A 19,554-nucleotide genomic window follows, 5' to 3' on the forward strand; every position below is an offset into this window, starting at 1 on the left:
CACTTGCTGAGACTGGCTCCATCGTGGAGACCCTAACCCAGTGGTACTAGAGGAATTAAAGACACACACACAGAAATATATAGTGTAAAGTGGGAAATCAGGGGACTCACAGCCTGCAGAGCTGAGAGCCCCAAACAGAGTTTGACTCACATATTTATTGGCAGCAAGCCAGTGATAAGCATTATTTCTATAGATTATAGATTAACTAAAAGTATTCCTTACAGGAAACAAAGGGATGGGCCAAAACAAAGGAATGGGCTCTGGGTAGTTATCTGCAGCAGCAACATGTCCTTAAGGTACAGATCACTTATGCTATTGTTGTGGTTTAGGAACACCTTTAAGCGGTTTTCCGCCCTGTGTGGGCTAGGTGTTCCTTGCCTTCATTCCAGTAAATCCACAACCTTCAGTGTGGGTGTCATGGCCATCATGAACATGTCACAGTGCTGCAGAGATTTTGTTTATGGCCAGTTTCGGGGTCAGTTTATGGCCAGATTTGGGGGCCGGTTCCCAACACATGGCTGTAATCCCAGCTACTCAGGTGGCTGAGGCACGAGAATCACTTGAACCTGGGAAGAAGAGTTACAGTGAGCCAAGATTGCACCACTGCACTTTAGCCTGGGTAACAGCGTGAGAGTCTGCCAAAACAAAACAAAACAAAAAAACAAAGAGTTCCTGAGACTGGATAATTGTGAAGAAGAGAGTTCAATTGACTCACAGTTCCACATGGTTGGGGAAGCCTTAGGAAACTTACAATCATGGCAGAAGGCAAAGGGGAAGTAAGGCACATCTTACATGGCAGGAGAGAGACAGCAAGGGAGGAAATGCTACACACTTTTAAATCATCACATTTCATGAGAACTCACTACTGTGAGAACAGCCTGGGGGAAATCCGCCCCCAAGATTCAACTGTCTTTCTCCCCCAACATTGGAGATTATAATTCAATACGAGATTTGGGTGGAGATACAGAGCCAAACCATATTATTCCACCCTGGCCCCTCCCAAATCTTATGTCCTTCTCACATTTCAAAACACAATCATGCCTTCTCAATAGTCCCCCAGAGTCCTAACTCATTCCAGCATTAACCCAAAAGTTCAAGTCCAAAGTCTCATCTGAGACAAGGCAAGTCTGTTCTGCCTAGGATCCTGTAAAATAAACAAGGTAGTTCCAAGATACAGTGGGGGTATAGGCATTGGGTAAATGCTGTTATTCCAAATAGTAGAAATTGGCCAAAACAGCCGAGTGCAGTGGCTCACGCCTATAATCCTAGCACTTTTGGAGGCCAAGGTGGGTAGATCACTTGAGTCAGGAGTTTGAGACCAGCCTGGCCAACATGGTAAAACCCTGTTTCTACTAAAAATATGAAAATTAGCCAGGAGTGGTGGCACACACCTGTATTCCTAGCTACTGGGGAGGCTCAGGCAGGAGGATCGCTTGAACCTGGGAGGTAGAGGTGGCAGTGACCCAAGATCATGCCACTGGACTCCAGCCTGGGTGACAGAGTGAGACTTCATCTCAAAAAAAACCCCAAAATAACAACAACAACAAAAACACAAAGGGGCTACAGGCCCCATGCAAGTCCAAAACCCAGCAGAGCAATCATTAAATCTTAAAGCCCCCAAATAATTTCCTTTGACTCCATGTCTCACATCCAGGGCACACTGATGCAAAAGGTGGGCTCCCAAGGCCTTCGACAGCTCCACCCCTGTGACTCTGCATGGTACGGCCCCCTTGGGGGGCTTTCATGGGCTGGCATTGAGTACCTGTGGTTTTTCCAGGCACATGGTGCAAACTGTCAGTGGATCTATCATTCTGGAGTCTGGGGGACAGTGGCCCTCTTCTCACAGCTCCACTAGGCAGTGCCCCAGTGGGGACTCTTGCGGGGGGCGGGGCTCCAACTTCACATTTCCTCTCCACACTGCCCTAGTAGTGATTCTCCATGGGTGCCCTTCCACTGCAGCAGAATTCTGCCTGGACATCCAAGCATTTCCATACATCCTCTGAAAACTAGGTGGTGGCTTTCAAACTCTTGCCTTCTGTGCACCCACAGGTACAACACCATGTGGAAGCCACCAAGGCTTGGGGCTTGCACCCTCTGAGGCCACAGCCTGAGCTGTACCTTGGCCCCTTTGAGCCATGGCTGGAGCTGAAGTGGCAGGGTACCATGTCCTGAGGCTGCACTGAGCAGTGGGGCCCTAGGCCCAGCCCATGAAACCATTTTTCCCTCTAGGCCTCTGGGCCTGTGATGAGAGAGGCTGCTGTGAAGATCTCAGAAATGTCCTGGAGGCATTTTCCCCATTGTCTTAGTGATAAACATTTGGCTCTTCTTTACTTATGCAAATTTCTACAGCCAGCAGCTTGAATTTCTCCCAAGAAAATGGGTTTTTCTGTTCTACCACATAATCAGGCTGCAAATTTTCTAAACTTTTATGCTCTGCTTCCCTTTTAAACATAGGTTCCAATTTCAGACCATCTCTTTGTGAACACATATGACTGTACACTGTTAGGAGCAGCCAGGTCACATCTTGAACACTTTCTTGCTTAGAAATTTCTTCCACCAGATACCCTAAATCATCTCTCTCAAGTTCAGAGTTCCACAGATTCCTTAGAGCAGAGGCACAATGCCACCAGTCTCTTTGCTAAAGCATAGTAAGAGTGACCTTTGCTCCAGTTCCCAATAAATTCCTCATCTCCATCTGAGATTTCCATCTCAGATTTCATTGTCCATATCACTATCAGCGTTTTGGTCAAAACCATTCAACAAATCTCTAGGAAGTTCCAAACTTTTCCCACACCTCCCTGTCTTCTTCTGAGCCCTCTAAACTGTTCCAAACTGTGCCCATTACCCAGTTCTAAAGTCACTTCCACATTTTCAGGTATCTTTATAGCAGTACCCTACTCTTGGTACCAATTTTCTGTGGTCTGTTTTCACAATGCTATAAAGAAACTACCTGAGACTGGGTAATTTATAAAGAAAAGAGATTTAATTGACTCACAGTTCCACATGGCTAGGGGAGCCCTCAGGAAACTTACAGTCATGGTGGAAGGCAAAGGGGAAGCAAGACACATCTTACAATGGTGGTATGAGAGTGAGTTAGCAAAGTGGAGAAGTGCTACACACTTTTAAGCCACCAGATCTTGTGAGAACTCAGTCACTATGATGAGAACTGCATGGGGGAAATCCGCCTTCATGATTCAGTCACCTCCCATCAGGTCCCTCCCCCAGTATTGGAAATTACAATTCAACCTAGATTTGGGTGGGGACACAGAGTCAAACCATATCAGAAGGGTAGTGGGGAACTGATGGGGGAGAGTGGGGATGGTGAATGGGTACAAAAATAGAATGAATTAGGCCCATTATTTGATAGCACAATGGGGTGACTATAGTCAATAATTTAATTGTATATTTTAAAATAAAGAGTGTAATTGGATTGTTTGTAGCTCAAAGGATGCTTGAGGGGATGGGGACCCCATTCTCCATGTTGTGCTTATTTCACATTGCATACCTGTATCAAAACATCTCCTGTACCCCAGAAATATATACACCTACTATGTACCCACAAAAGTTAAAAAGAAATTCTGAAATGCCCACCAGACATTGACATTCAATAGATGAGAACCATTCCAACATTTTGGGATTTTAAACCTCACATTCAGCTCACTATTTAAGCATGTATTCCATTCATATATACTTAACCTTTTTACTTTTAACAATTGTATCTAGCCCACCTCCCAGAACCAAGATACCATGCAAAGCTAGTCACCATTTAAAACTATTTTAACCATTTTAAAGCCTATGAACATCAGTGATTTACCCATGTAAAAATTTTTAAATTTTAGAAGACACAACATTCTCTTCAAACTAATAAGCTTAGACTAGTCTTATTTATGAGTGCTCTTTTATTTATAAGCCAGTTTGATAGCATGCTAGACACAATGCTCATCACGATACCTGTATATACACCTAAACAAACACATTAAATAAAACGACTTATATAAGACAGCTGGATTCAAGTTATTTACACAATTGGAACCCATCTACCTAGCCAAATGTTGTTTGCCCAGATAGGTTTGGAAGACAGGAAGAGGCAGGGAAGGGGATCCTACAGCATCAAATAAGGAAGGGATGGTGCAACCTGCATTGCTCAAGGGGAGATTCTGGAGTCCCTGAGCTGCTGGAGAGCTCACCCAGCAACCAAGACACCAAAGAAAAATGTTTGGGCAGCCACTTATCTTCTACTGTGGGAAGCTGTCAGTTAGGCCAAGGGGCTGAGAACTTTAGTAACCTTACTTGAGCAAGCAGCTTGTTGGGGCTAGTGGAAGAAGGTTAGCTCTAGTATTGATAGGGAGCCTTTTCCTCTCTCACTGGGGATGGTTAGGATGCTGTGATTGCCAGTGGCCACACTGATCGTGGCCCAGGGACCAGTGAGTCGAGAGATCTTTTCTGGGCATCCCAGATGCCGATCTCACAACGCTTTCTTGGGATGGGTAATTCTGAGATGGCAGGGGGCTTAAAGCAACTGTTAACAATTGCACTTTTTGGCTATTTCTTTCTTTCTTTTTATTTTATTTTTTAACCTCTTTTGCTCCATCCCTATTGTTGTAAACTTTAAAGGCCAAATTTGAGTTGGCTCATAGGGATTTGAGGTCCCATTGCTGCTTTCTGTAGCTTCCTCCTAATGTCAGGGGCAGACTGAGTAATAAAATGTAACACAGGAGAGCTTGCCTTTCTGGGGAGTCTGAATCTGCATTAGTATATTTCCTGAGTGCCTCAACAAAATGACCCTGAAACAGAGGGATTTTTATCTTTTCCCTGAGTTATTTTTCTAACTTTGTCATCAGTAGCTGGCTTAACCACATACTTTTTTTTCCACTTTTTTTTCCCCATGGCACAACAAGCAGACGACAGTACTTGCAAGTCATGACAAATCAAAGAACATGGTCAACTTAAACTCCTCTGAAAACTGGCCAAAGTTCTCCTTGTATAAAGCCAAATTAGACATAAAAAATGGCACATGCACTCCAGGTGTTCCCCCATCTCCATGGGCTACCTCCCACAAGGGACACAGTTTGACTTTAGGGGCAGCCCCACTCCTGGTGGTACTGGTTGGGTGTATTTTCTTGGGCAGTTGGGGGTATAGGCTGAGGCTAGTTGGAAAAGGGGGAGAGGTGCCTGATGACCTTGGGGTGGAATCCTTTGTTAGAGAACTGGTGGGACCCCCCTCACAACTGGGGGACTGAGGAGATTCCGGGGAGGGCATAGACCTTCTAGGGGGAGCAGCTAGGCGAAGATCCCTTAGATGTGGCTTTCTGGTGCCTTAACTAATGTGAGCCAGTGAAGGGTCATAATAGCTCTCTACTGTACATAAGGGACCTCTTCCGATTTTCCTTCTTTTTTACCGAATAAGTCCAGTTGTAAAGTATCATAGCATATAGAACCAGTTTAGGCCATATCTGTTGGTTTGATAATTTGTATTGAACCCAAACGGTTTTGCAATAGAAAATGAATTTTTCTTTAAGCTGAATTAGCCTGAAGGGCATCCTAGTGGTGAGTTATCTGGAATACTCATCATTGTCCCCATGACTAACAAGGATTTTTACTCGCACAAATTTTTCTAAGCAAGAGGGAAAGTAACTAGGCCCTTGTTATTTTTCCCTTTTATATTCCCACTCCCTGTAGAGAAGGTGTAAGTATAGGTGGGAAGGCATTACAAAAGTGGATTACAAGCCACAAAAGGGCAGTAGAATGTTGAGCTTAAATTCCACAAAGAGTGAGGATTGTTCAGAGAAGGCGGCTAAACACATGGAGACTGTGGAAGAGAGGAAGGGAAGGGGATAAGCAGCGTTGCCTGAGGAGAGACCGCAGAGGCCCTGACTTGCCAGAGACGCTTCCCAGTTGTGGAGACACCAAAAAAAAAAAAAAAAAAAAGTTCAGGTGGCCACTCGTCTACCGCTGTTAAATGGGTGTCCATCAGGCCGGGGGCCTAGGAACTCCTGGTCCGTTTGATGAAGAGGGGCTTGAGCAAGGCAGTTGTAAGACAATGCAGTAAGGGGCTTGCAACTGGCTGTCAGGAAAACAATAACTTCTAACTTCAGGGCAGAAAAAGTTGAGACCAATATTCCCTTAGTGGGTGGGGCTATAACCTACAATCCTAGAGGGAATGACAATCCTAGAGGGAATGTCAATCCTGAAAACCCCAGAGCATCTGGAAGTGGCCTGTAATACCGATGCTGGAAACCCAGAGTGTCTGTTTCAGCCAATGAGGGTTCCCTCACCAAATGCCAAAAACCTGGGGGCACCAAGGGAGTGGCCAACAGTGAACCCAAGACCAAGTTGGGGTCATAGAACAATGTGACTCTGGTGTCCCAGAGTTGACGCAACAGAGCACAACTAAACGTCCTGCCTTAAACGATTGCTTAAATACAGTTAACAGAAAGTCAAAAGGAAACATAACGCTTCAAATGAAACAAATTTTTGGACTCTTAATAAAAATAAAATGATTGGTGGAACAATAAAATGGAGTCAGAGAAGAAAGGACGGGGGGAAGGGGTCACAAGGATGTGCCTCAGGGCACTCAAACGGTGGGGGACTTTTGACCACTTAGCCGAAGGCTTTTTATTCCCCAGATCACTAGATGTTATGGAATAGGGGGAGAGGGGACAATTACCCATCCATAGAAGCCAAATGGCACCAGCCAGTCTTTCATATGGGACGCTGGTGAAGGTCCCTCCAGGACCCCTCAACTTGGGTGGGCTCAGCTGTCACACAGGGGGCAAGCATAGGGACTGGTAACCCACTGGCCTGCCATGGTCAGAGCTCACATGAGGCAGTGACATTGTGGCCATTAGCGTGTCTGCTTGGCCTGCCACCTGCCAGGGAAAATGATGGCTCTGAACAGAGCCTTTGGTTAGTGTTAGCAGCTCTTTATTGTTACAGCCTCAGTGTTACAGCTCTTGCAGCCTTGATCACAGACCACTTTGCGGTCTCTCGCTGTCTCTGCTTGGTCTTGCCAGTCTCTCACTGTCTTACCAGTTGCTGTCTCTCACAGGTGTCAGCTCTCCACTGACCGCTGATTGCCACCATCTCTGCTGTCTCACCATCTCACCTGTCTGCTGACTGCCACCGTCTCCGCTGACTTGCTGCCTTTCATTGTCTTTTTCCTTTCATTGATCACCAGATGATGGGAGGGCAAGTGAGCCCCCAAATTGGGGCTTAGCCTGGGAAGGTTCTTAGCTTTGCCCAGGAAAGAAAATCCAAGGACGAGCCAGTGGTGTTAAACAGCAACTTTTATTGAAGCAGCAGTGTACACTTAAAAAATTTGGTAACAGAATATATCTTTTTTTCCCCATTATGCTCTTCTAAGATCCTAATAAACTGCAGAGGTACTGGTCCTTGTGGAGCGGGGCTATCCCACAGGCAGTATGCTGACAGCAGCAGCTCAAAGGCAGTGCTGCATTCAGATTTATACCCACTTTTAATTACATGCAAATTAAGGGGTAGACTATGCAGTAATTTCTGTATGTAAAGGGTGGTAACTTCCAGTTCATTGGGTCATTGCTGTGGAAAGGGGTGGTAACTTCTGGGTGTTGCCATGGCAGTGGTAAACTGACATAGCACACTGGTGGCTGTGTCATATGGAAAACCACTTCTGCCCTATCCCTGTTTTAGCTAGTCCTCAATTTGGTCCGGTGCTGAGCCCTGCCTCTGGAGTCCAGTTCCACCTCCTACCTCATTATCTTGATAGTATTTCAGACTACTCAGGTAGAGTGAATTACATCTGCAAATCACGCATGAGCCAGCTTGTAATTATGAACTTTTAGGGGAAATATGTCCCACTTTTCCACTTGGTACCAAGTTTTGAGATAGGCAATTTTCTTCGTAGTCCCCTGAGGAAGGAGTTGCGGGGCAGATTGATTTCTAGTTCACTTTAAGACTAAAGGGGCAAGGTGGGGTGTGGTGACTCACGTGTGTAATCCCAGCACTTTGGGAGGCCAAGACAGGCAGGTAACTTGAGGTCAGAAGTTTGAGACCAGCCTGGCCAACATGGTGAAATTTAGTCTCTACTAAAGTTAATACAAAAATTAGCCGGGTGTAGTGGTGGGCGCCTGTAATCCCAGCTACTCAGGTGGCTGAAGCATGAGAATTGCTTGAACCCAGGAGGCGGAGGTTGCAGTGAGCCGAGATCGCACCACTGCCCTCCAGCCTGGGTGACAGAATGAGACTCCATCTCAAAGAAAAAAAAAAAGACTAAAGGGACATAACTTGATGCATGCCAGTTTTATGAAGGAAAAGTTTTCTGTTAGACTCTCCATCTTGGGTGGTCACTGAGTTTTATCTTTTTCTCTGTACTTCATGAACCTGTGAAAATGAACCCTCAAGTTCATGTGGCTTGGCAAATGCCATTAAGCCAAAAGTGCCTTCTATCCTTTGCCTCTAGTTTTTGGCCTCTGTTGATTTCCCTTTTTTAAAAATCACTTTATTGACACACAAAAAGTTGTACAGCAGGTTCTCAAATAATGTTTCACTCACTGTTGTTTCTTTATAACATTGATAGGAAAAAATATTTTACTTTTATCATTTTTTTAACTTTTTATTTTTATAAAGACAGGGTCTCTGTCACCCAGACTGGAGTGTGGTGGTGTGATCATAGCTCCCTACAGCCTCAAAATCCTGGGCTCAAACGGTTCTCCTACCTCGGCCTCCTGAGTAGCTGGGACTACAGGTGTGTACCATCTTGCCTGGCTAATTAGTCCAGATAATTAATTTTAATTAAATGAATTTTTTAAATTTTATTTTTTGTTTTTGTAGAGACGGGGTCTCCCCGTCTTGCCTAGGCTGGTCTTGAACTCCTGGGGCTCGAGTGATCTTCCACCGCAGCCTCCCAAAGTATTGGGATTACAGGCATGAGCCGCTGCACCTGGCCAGGGGAGAAAAAAAGTTGATTCAGGTCAGGACCACTGTCTATATGGAGTTTGCACGCTCTCCTCATATACGGTAAACTTTCGTACACATCATTTCACATCATTTCGGTACACATCATTTCACTGAAAGTTGCAATTTCCAAGAACCTATTGACAATATTGAGGACTTAACACTACATATTTAGTGTATACAGCTTGAACTTGGAGGTAAGTATAGAACCATGAAAGCAGCACTATAGTCAATGCCGTAAACATATCCATCATCTCCAAAAGTTTCCTCCTGCCCAATTTATTTAGTGATAAGAACACTTAATATAAGATCTACCACCTTTTGGTTTATTAGTATCTTAGAAGAGCATATGGAAAAAAAATCTACCCTGTTAGCAAATTTTTTTTTTTTTTTTTTTGAGGCAGAGTCTCGCTCTGTCGCTCAGGCTGGAGTGCAGTGGCGCAATCTCGGCTCACTGCAAGCTCCGCCTCCTGGGTTCACGCCATTCTCCTGCTTTAGCCTCTCTGAGTAGCTGGGACTACAGGCGCCCGCCACCTCGCCTGGCTAATTTTTTTTGGATTTTTAGTAGAGACGGGGTTTCACCGTGGTCTCGATCTCCTGACCTCGTGATCCGCCCGCCTCGGCCTCCCAAAGTGCTGGGATTACAAGCATGAGCCACGCGCCCGGCCAGCAAATTTTTAAATATACATTTTTCAGTATAATTTAAAAAAAATTTTATAATAATACAATATTAATAATAATACAATATTATTAACTATAGGCTCTAGGCACGATGTTGTACAGTAGATGTCTAGGACCTACTCCTCTTGCATAACCAAAACTTTGCACCCTTTGATGAATACCTCCCCCTTTCTATCTCTCCATAGCTTCTGGTAATGGCCATTCTTCTCTGCTTCTATGAGTTCGACCTTTTTTTTTTTTTCCTTTGAAACAGTGTCTCACTCTGTCACCCAGGCTGGAGTGCAGTGGCATGGTCTCGGCTGACTGCAACTTCCACCTCCCAGGTTCACGCAATTCTCCTGCCTCAGTCTCCCCAGTAGCTGAGATTACAGACATGTGCCACCACCCCCAGCTAATTTTTGCATTTTTAGTAGAGACACGGTTTCACGAGTTTCACCATGTTGGCCAGGCTGGTCTTGAACTCCTGACCTCAAATGTTCTGCCCGCCTTGGCCTCCCACAGTGCTGGGATTACAGGCGTGAGCCACCACACCTGTCCTTACATTTTATTGTTTTTGTTTTGTGTTATTTTTGAGGGGAAGGTATGTTCTTGAAGACTCCTTTCTTTGTGAGAGCTGTAGCACCTCACATGACCTGTGTAATATATAGTTGATTGCTGCAGATAATCTTCTGAACTATTCTGCCATAATGCTGGAAGTGGAAGTCCTCCAGTGTGTCATCTAACTGGTAATGCTGCCTAATAAAGCTATTGATATTTGAATATATTTTTCAGGTAATAAGCATCTTACAGTACTCTTATTAGTTCTCATTGTTCTTCAATTGCTTCTCAGGATTTTGTAGTTAGGCCGATGGTGATTCTTTTCTTTCTTTCCAATGCTTACGGTTCTTATTAATTATTTTTGTTTTATGCATTGTCTATAGTAACTTTGAATAGTAAAGGTGATAATGAACATTCTTGTCTTGGTTCTGACTTTTATAAAGTGAAGGACTATGAATCCGACATGCTGGCATTAATCTTATGCCCGTGGCAAACATAGTTAATCTTTCTTAGTACCTTTTCTTGCTAAGCTATGACCCTATTTCAGAAGCTCCCCAGTAACATTCCAATTAGTGACTATAGCTAATTTGATTTGGTACAACAGATAAGATTTATTTCCCAGTCCTGGCTCTGATGTTTCTCCTGGATGTAGTTTGATCTTGGCTATTCATTTCAAATATTCTTTATCATGTTTATATTCCTGGTTTACTAAAAGTCCTTTTTAAGGAGAATCACAAGTGGATATTTAGTTTTATAAAATACCTTTCCAATATCTGCCAGGGTGATCAAATGGCTTTTATATCCTTTGGTTTATCATATGTTAATTGCACTAAGAAATTTTCTAGTTTAATCACTGTGGTAGTTCTGGAATAAATTCTACTAGTCTCCTTTTTTTTTTTTTTTTTTTTTTTTGAGGGTCTCACTGTGTTTCCCAGACTGGAATGCAGTAGCACAATCATGGCTCACTGCAGCTTTGACCTCCTGGGCTCAAGCAATCCTCCCACCTCAGCCTTCTGAGTAGCTGGGACTGCAGGAATGCGCCACCACGTCTGGCTAATTTTTTATTTTTAGTAGAGACGAGGTCTCACTGTGTTGCCCAGGCTGGTCTCAAATTCCTGAACTCAAGTGATCCTCCTGCCTTGGCCTCCCAAAGTGCTGGGATTACGGGCATGAGCCACAACACCTGGCTCTACTAGTCTTAACGTATATTATTCTTTTACAATATTACTAGACTTGTATAGTTCATACCACGTGCCAGACACTTGTGCTTGTTGCTGAGGATGTAATCATGAACAAGATAGACAGACATGGTTTCTGCCCTTACTGAGCTGTCAGTTCAGGGGTGATAAAGAGCCGAACATTTGCCACCACTCCCCTCATCTGAACCTTTGGAGAAATCACTCAAAACATGCTGTCTTGCAGAGTCTTGGAAGATCTCAGAAAGGGGATTGGGATCCTTTATTGGCATCTGCTATGAATTGGAGGAAAGATACAGTGATAGTAAGCATCCTGCTTTTTTGCTGTTGCTAGTTTGATGTTTTATTTGGTGGCATTTTTTATCTGTAGAACTTGTGTGAGGTTTGTTAGGTATTGAATTTGTTGTCTTGAATTAAGTTCTTGCAAATTTTGTAAATCAAGTGGAGTGTGGGTCTTTTGGTAGGGGCATCGACTTGACCATTTTTTCCATTCTTTCTTTTTCTTTTTGAGACAGGGTCTCTGTCACCCAGGCTGGAGTGCAGTGATGCAGTCACGGCTCACTGCAGCCTCAGCTTCCCGGGCTGAGGTGATTTTCCCACCTCGGCATCCCGAGTAGCTGGGACTACACGCCACCAGGCTTGGCTGATTTTTAAAAAAATTTTTTGTAGAGATGAGGTCTTACTATGTTGCCCAGGCTGGTCTAGAACTCCTGGGCTCAAGCAATCCTCCCACCTTGGCCTCCGAAAATGCAGGGATTACAGATGTGAGTCACTGCACCTGGCCCAATTCTTTCTATTGTTATTTTATTCAGATGTTCTATCATTTTGAGTTGATTTTGATTTATATTTTCCAAGACAATATTCAATCTTATTGACATTTTCTAGTTTATTTATATAGAGTTTCACTTAGTATTCTTTTGTAATTAAAACACGAATTCCCGGCTGGGCGCGGTGGCTCATGCCTGTAATCTCAGCACTTTGGGAGGCCGAAGCAGGTGGATCACGAGGTCAAGAGATCGAGACCATCCTGGCCAACATAGTGAAACCCCGTCTCTACTAAAAATACAAAAATTAGCTGGGCATGGTGGCGCACACCTGTAATTCTAAATACTTGGGAGGCTGAGGCAGGAGAATTGCTTGAACCCGGGAGGTGGAGGTTGCAGTGAGTCGAGATTGCGCCACCGCACTCCAGCCTGGCAACGGAGCGAGACTCCGTCTCAAAAACAAAAAACAAAAAAACCCCCACAAATTCCTATGTGCCTGTTTTTAGCCACTTCCTCAATCTGTTAGGGGTGTTGTATAGTCTTTCTCTTGGCTAACTTTGCCAGCAGTTTGCTTATTTTGTTGTTGTTTTAAACAACTCTTATAACAGTTCAATTGTTTTTCTGTTTTCTGATTTATTGGTTTCTATCATTTTCATTCTCCTATATTTGTTAGCTTTATGATGTTCTTCTTTTTCTAGCTTCTTGAATTGACTGCTTAGTTATTAGCTAGTTAATTTAGTTAGCTGGCTAGTTGCTTTTAGACTCGTTTGCCTGGCTGCTGTGTCTGCAGCCTGTCCTGCCGAAGCCATCATGGTCTGCACACATGCCCTCCTCCCTCCCGAGCTGCCTGGTTGAGGTGGTGGCCTCTTCGTCTGCAGTGAGGCCAGGCCGAGAGAGATGAGTGAGGTCAGGATGATGATGCTCACTTGTGTCTGTTTCTCCTTTCTGGGACACATGGGAGACTATACTTCTGAGTTGCAAAATGTGAACAACTGGTAAGTCTAGGTAAAAGTGACATTTGTCTTGCAACTTTTCTATAGGTTTGATATAGAAACTCTGGGTAATTCTGCAGCACACTCTGCTTAAGAAATTACTTGTAGAGATGATGGGGGATGTGGGGTGTAGAGATTTCCTGATGAACACATGCATACCAGAGTTATCAGGGAGCAGAAACTAATAGTGACAAATCCATTTAGAAAAGGGAGCGAGAGAGACAGACAGAGACAGACGGAGTTGAGCAGATGTGCAGAGAGAAGCACCTGGCCCCAGGGTGAGAGTGAAAATAGCTGCCTCAGCTCCTGTTCACTTTCACGTTCTCAATTCCAGTTTCACGAGGCCTAGCTATATGGCAGGCTGTACAGTGTACAGTTCCTTCCTTGGATACTCAGGAAATCTATCCTCTCTTCCTTCCACTCTTGGCTCTCTTCTTTTACTTGGACCCGCCAAAGTAGACAATTGTTTCTTAGAGCAGCTCCCACTAGAACATTTGTTGGTAATGATATTGATAGTTTATTTATTATTGTGCTTTATTGTACCATTTAAGTTAATCCTTACACTATTAGCATTTTCATTTTATAGAGGAGGGAAAAAGAGATACAGAGAGGTTTGCTAACTTGCCCAAGGTTGTATAGCTCATAAGTGATTGAGCCAGGATCAAGCCTATTTTTTTTTTAATTTTTTTTTTTTTTTTTTGAGACAGAATCTGTGTCACCCAGGCTGGAGTGCAGTGGCGTGATCTTGGCTCGGGTAGATAGAGCTGTTTCTTCATAAGCCATAAACCTAAGACTAATCCTAATCTGTTTCCTAACTTGTGTTTTAACGCATACCCGGATTCTAACTGCCATGGTCTTTTCTGCAGAATGTGTTCTAGTCCCTACATCCTAATTTATACCCCAACTTCCATTCAAACCTTTCCCTTTTTCAATTTCATGAACTCTTTCCCCTGAACTTCTAACATCTGTGACTGCTCCCAGCTCCTTTCCTTCCTCCCGTTCCTGCCAAATGCTAACCCAGCTAGACACTGGGGTCATTGCTCGTTACGTATCATCTCAGCTAGCTGATATCCTACTCTATGAGATGGTAACATTAGTTTTTCCATTTTACAGATGAGAAAACTGAGGCTCAATGAGATGAATTTGGACAAAGTCCATATCTCTGGTGAAGCTAGGATTTGATCTAGTGGTGTTTTTTTGTTTGTTTTGTTTTGTTTTTGAGACGGAGTCTTAATCCGTTGCCCAAGCTGGAGTGCAGTGTGTGATCTCAGCTCACTGCAAGCTCCACCTCCTGGGTTCATGCCGTTCTCCTGCCTCAGCCTCCCGAGTAGCTGAGACTACAGGTGCCCACCACCATGCCTGGCTAATTTTTGTATTTTTAGTAGAGACAGGATTTCACTATGTTGGCCAGGCTGGTCTCAAACCCCTGACCTTGTGATCCTCCTGCCTCGGCCTCCCAAAGTGCTGGGATTAAAGGCGTGAGCCACCGTGCCTGGCTGTTTTGTTTTTTAAACTTTTTTTTTTTTGTTTTTTGAGACAGAGTCTCGTTCTGTCGCCCAGGCTGGGGTCTCCTGCCTCAGCCTCCCAAGTAGCTGAGACTACAGGCGCCCGCCACCACACCCGGCTAATTTTTTGTATTTTTAGTAGAGACGGGGTTTCACCGTGTTAGCCAGGATGGTCCCGATCTCCTGACCTCGTGATCTGCCCACTTCGGCCTCGCAAAGTGCTGGGATTACAGGCATGAGCCACTGCGCCCAGCCTTATTTTGTTTTTTAAAGTTATGATGCCTTTGGCTGTAAGTGAAAGAAAACAAAGTGGCCTTAATAATGAAATTTACTATTTCACATAAAAAGGCTGGCTAGTTCCATGGCTCTACATTACCCTCAGGACCCTGGCCTTTCTCCTCTACCATCCATCCTCGATGTGTCCAGGACTTGTCTCCAGGTTAGCTTTCCGCAAGGCTTCTACATGCCTGCCAGTGTTCCAGCCTCACATCCCCCAAAAGTCTAGGGGCAGGAATGGACATCGTTTCGTCTTGTGCATCTCTGTCTCTCTCACTTGCTCTAATTTGATGTGAATCTTATCTTTAAGAGCAAAGCAACTTTTCCCAGGACCCTCCCCTGCCCCAGCAGATTTCCCCTCGTATTATCCAGAATGCCGGAAGCCCGTGCCTAAGCGGTCGTGGGCAAGGAGCATGGGACCATGCTTAGACTAATCCAGCTCATTCCTCCAGGCTGGCTCTCCAGGCCTCCCTGATGAAGTTTCTGGCTCCTTGGAAGAAAGGAGATGGGGGTCAGGAATAGGTATAAGCTGTGATAATGTCTGTCACAGAATCCCAAGTCTGGTTGTTAAGCTTGACATGCTGCTGCTATTCTGGGCTTGCCCCTCGGCTCCCATCCTCACTCTAACATATTTCCTCAGCTATGAGGTAAGTCTCCACAACTCTAAATGACACATTCACTGTCCTTGGCAGAACAGTGAGGAACATGAAATGTGTGCCTTGGGGCCCAGTGCTCCTGTGTAATTCCCCTGGGATGTCAGTGCCGTCCTTGGTCAGCGCAGGCATGGTCACTGGAGATGGGGAGAGGAGCAGAGCTCTGCCTCAGAAACGTGGGTCCTGAGCCCTCAGCCTGGCCCTGACCCAGAACTGTTTGTTTTGTTTTTTGAGGTGGGGTCTGGCTGTGTTGTCCAGTTTGGACTGAAACTCCCAGACCCAAGTGATCCTCCCACCTCAGCCTCCTCAGTACCTGGATGTGAGCGTGGCTGCACCCGGCCCAGAGTTGGGTTTTAATCATGTTTCCCCTCCTCTGAGATCTCATCTTCCTGGTCTGTGCTTTTTCTTCTCTTAGAATCCAAATTTTTTTTTTTTTAAACAAATTCTAACTTGCCCCCTAGTGTTACCGCCCACCCCTACAACAACTTTATCCTGTTTCCTTCTCTCAACCCCCTACAGCTTTTCTGGCTCCCATGGAGTGCACACTCGGCCACCGTGGTCGGAGCCTGGCAGAGCCTGGCTCATTTGTTGAATGGATGATTCTGATTATAGCACGTATGCAGTAAGCCACTCTTGTTAAATTATTGAAAATAAACGATGTTACTCCCTAGAGGTGTCTAGGTTCCTTTTTTTCCCCCCATCACCTGTCCTCTTTCACCTCCCCTCTGGGCCCTGGCTTCCCTCAGACATCCTTTCTCCAGGTCCCCCGTCTCCTTTGATGAAGACTCATGAGGAGCACAGTGTCCGCCTCTCAGGCAGACGCTCAGGACGGAAGTCGCTGAGACAGAGCTCAGTGGCCCGAATGGTTTCTGCTCCCTCACCTCCCACGTCCCACCTCAGGGCTTCCTTCGGTTCGGGCCCTGCCCCACGAGGCAGGACCACCTTTGTCTTGGACAGACAGACCTGCTAGCCTCTACAGTTCTGCTGGCCTTGGCCCTGGCTGTCCTCACACGAGTGCCCCCTCCCTTCTCTCCTCCCTTAGCCCCGCCCCCTTTAGCCCCACAGCCCTGGACACGGTACACACAGACCAGAGCCTTGGCTCAAAGGCAAACAAAAGGAACTGCCTGGCTCCCCATGGCTGTGGCCAGCACCTTCATACCGGGGCTTAACCCTCAGAACCCTCATTATATCCCAGGGTAAGACTCCCACCCAGCGCTCCCCGCTTGCTGCTGGGAGTAGGGGTAGAGGGTAGAGGAATTAAGCTGCTTAGAGCATGGGGCCAAGTGGACAGGTTGGATTGGGAGGCTGGGGGTCTCTATGGTGTTGGATGGAAAAGGAGAAGCAAGGGACTAGTGAGACCCCGGGTCTGCCCCAAAGCTTTGTGTTGTTCTCTCCATGGGAACAGGTTAACAGCAGAGGAAGGATTGAAAGCCCAGGCAGAGAACTTAGAAATGCCTGCTCCAAATATATACACTGCTGAGTCCAGAAAGATCAGGGCTTCAGGGTTCTCTGCTTCTGCCTCTGGGGATGGCGGGGCAGGGCAATTCTGGTGAGTGGGTGAGTCTGTGCTGCAGGTACACTGGACACTGCCCACTACTTCGGTTCAGCATGGGCCAGACCTATGGGCAGGTGACTGGTCAGCTACTTCAAGGCCCTCCTGGCCTAGCCTGGCCTCCTGTCCACCGCACACTTCTGCCTCCCATTTGGCCTCCAAGATCTCCTGGGGTTCCCAGGGAGAGCCTACCTCTCAGGCATGGGCACGAAAGGCTCAGCTCCAGCATGATCCCTGGGTACACAGGTTTGTACACAGGTATGCACAGGTGCCCCTCCCAGGAGCATGTGTTCCAAACACTAACGAGTCTTCCTTGTCCCTGCCTGCCCAGGTTTTGTACCCCGGGCACAGTTCATCTTTGCCAAGAACTGCAGCAAGATCTGGGCCGAGGCTCTGAGTGACTTTACTCACTTGCATGGAAAGCAAGGGAGTGAAGAGCTGCCAAAGGAGGCCAAGGGAAGAAAGGACACGGAGAAGGACCAGGTGCCAGAGCCGGAGGGGCAGCTGGAGGAGACAGCACTGGAGGTGGTGGAACAAGTGAGACCAAGAAGCTGGTGGGGAGTGCAGAGGGGTGGGAATGGGGGCCTTACTGTGTGTCCGGGCGGTAGGGGCGGCCATGAGTAGTGTGGCTGTTGGGTTCAGGGGATGTGCACTTGACTGTCAGCTCCACCTCCCTGGGAGATTGTGTGAGAGCACAGGGGCTTCTCTCACAGGCTTCTCCCTACTTCATGGATGACAGGGACCCTCGGAAGTTCTTCATGTCAGGTGAGAGTCGGGGGGTTAGGATCAGAGGTGTGGGGAGGCCCCAGGATGTCTTGGCTCAGTGTCCCCATCCCCAGGCTTCACCGGCTATGTGCCCCATGCCCGCTTCCTCTTCGGCTCCAGCTTTCCTGTGCTTACCAACCAGGCACTGCAGGAATTTGGGCAGAAGCACTCACCAGGCAGTGCCCAGGACCCCAAACATCTCCCCCCGCTTCCCAGGACATACCCTCAGAACCTGGGTCTTTTACCTAACTATGGGGGCTATGTGCCAGGTGAGAAGAGCCCCCGAGGAGGCTTTGGGGACTGGAATGTTTGTATGGGTATGGGGTGGGTTGGGTGGTTTGTGGGGGTTGAAACTAATAGATATGGGAGGGCTCAGATCATGTGGTTTGGCTTTATCATTAGGCAGAAAAGGAAACCGAGGTAGCTACCCAGAGTGGGGAATTAGAGCCAGATTTCAGAGGGCCGTTTGGAGGTCTAGCTAACTGGCTGAGAATTAAATGGCTTTGCCATGCCGCTGGCTACACGTGACAGACTGTCTTGGCCACACATTTGGCCATCTCACCCATGATGCTCTGGGCCTCAGCACCCTCCAGAAGCAGCTCTTGGCTTAGGCCCCTGGATATCAAGTTCCCTTCCCTTTTCATCCTATCCCAGCCATCCTTTTGGAAGGGAGAAAGGTGGGGGAGCACAAAGAGAAAATGGTCTGGAGGCTGAGCACCTTTTTTATTAATAGGTATAATAAATAAATAAATAAATACATAAACAGACGCCTGGGCTCCTCCTCCCTCTTCTGATGACCAGGCACTGGCCACGGCCTATTTACAGCCGGGGGGCTTAGGGATCTGGCCCCAATACTGTTACCCATCCTCATCTCCACCTGGCCTAGGGAACCCTGTAGATGGCTTTCTGGGCCACCCGCCTCCAGGGGGAGTTGCTTGTCTTCACCCATGGAAGGGTTGGCCCAGATGGGCCAGGGGAATCCTGGCAGCCCAGTGCCGCGTCCCGTCCCTCCTTTCCTGGGTGGAGGTCTGGACGAGGTCACTGGGACAGTTAAGGGGGCGTAATTAATACTGAGCACAGGGAGCAGGTGCCAGCACAGGGATACATGGCCCCAGCTCTCAGTCTACTCTGCAGCCAAGCCAATGGCTTGGGAAGGGCTCTCGGGCTCTGAGTCTGGGGGTTATGAGGGTCCCTGAGGCCACCAGCATGCACAGGGCCTCAGTTTTGGCTGCTTCCAGGGGTTGGACTTGGAGTTGGGGTCAATGTCACGTAGGCCAGGGGCACCAGGCCAGAGTCGGGGCCACGGCTGCAGCGCAGCCAGTCTCCTCCAGCTCGCCCCAGCACTCGTAGGATGTCTCCTTTGTGGAAGCTCAGCTGTCCAGGGCCGGTGGCCAGGTGGTGGCACAGTGCCTGCACCTCACTGGGGAAACAGCACATGGAGGTCAGAGAAACCCCATCAAAAGCCAAGCGCAGCCCCTCAGCCCTTACCAGGCTTACCACGGAGGACTGGAGGGCAGGGCTGGAGAGTATGGCTCCTGCAGGCTCTCCTTGGGCTCTGGCTCCCGGCGGGAACCCACTGTCTGTGCCACTAGTTGGAACATGGACTTGTCCAGGCTCAGCCAGTCCGAGGGGAGCCTAGGGACAACAGCTGGACTCAGGCTCTGCCCAGGCTTGGCTCTGCCCGTGCCCTGGCTTACAGCAG

At 46.9% G+C, this 19,554-nt stretch overlaps 2 protein-coding genes across 3 annotated transcripts in view; one reads left to right on the top strand and one right to left on the bottom strand.

Annotated features, from left to right (window-relative positions):
• The first annotated feature begins 14,903 nt into the window (after nucleotides 1-14,903).
• Nucleotides 14,904-18,478, top strand: FAM166B (family with sequence similarity 166 member B). The gene is made up of 7 exons (XM_030817511.1): nucleotides 14,904-16,150; nucleotides 16,578-16,731; nucleotides 17,110-17,333; nucleotides 17,419-17,624; nucleotides 17,801-17,852; nucleotides 17,927-18,130; nucleotides 18,384-18,478. Exons 1-7 carry the CDS (start codon nucleotides 16,069-16,071, stop codon nucleotides 18,461-18,463), a joined length of 1,002 nt encoding a protein of 333 aa, XP_030673371.1. The 5' UTR covers nucleotides 14,904-16,068; the 3' UTR covers nucleotides 18,464-18,478.
• Nucleotides 18,479-18,556: 78 nt separating this feature from the next.
• Nucleotides 18,557-19,554, bottom strand: part of RUSC2 (RUN and SH3 domain containing 2) — a 72,382-nt gene continuing 71,384 nt past the window's right edge. Inside the window, exons 11-12 of one of the 2 annotated variants that reach the window (XM_030817509.1) lie at nucleotides 19,350-19,487; nucleotides 18,557-19,272 (exon numbers count right to left, since the gene is read on the bottom strand). In XM_030817509.1, coding sequence (XP_030673369.1) covers nucleotides 19,071-19,272; nucleotides 19,350-19,487 — 340 coding nt within the window. In that variant the 3' untranslated portion in view covers nucleotides 18,557-19,070. The remainder of the gene's footprint in view (nucleotides 19,273-19,349; nucleotides 19,488-19,554) is intronic. The other variant, XM_030817510.1, reaches the window with a different exon arrangement.

This window comes from Nomascus leucogenys, chromosome 8 (assembly GCF_006542625.1).
Source record: "Nomascus leucogenys isolate Asia chromosome 8, Asia_NLE_v1, whole genome shotgun sequence".
Taxonomy (NCBI): domain Eukaryota; kingdom Metazoa; phylum Chordata; class Mammalia; order Primates; family Hylobatidae; genus Nomascus; species Nomascus leucogenys.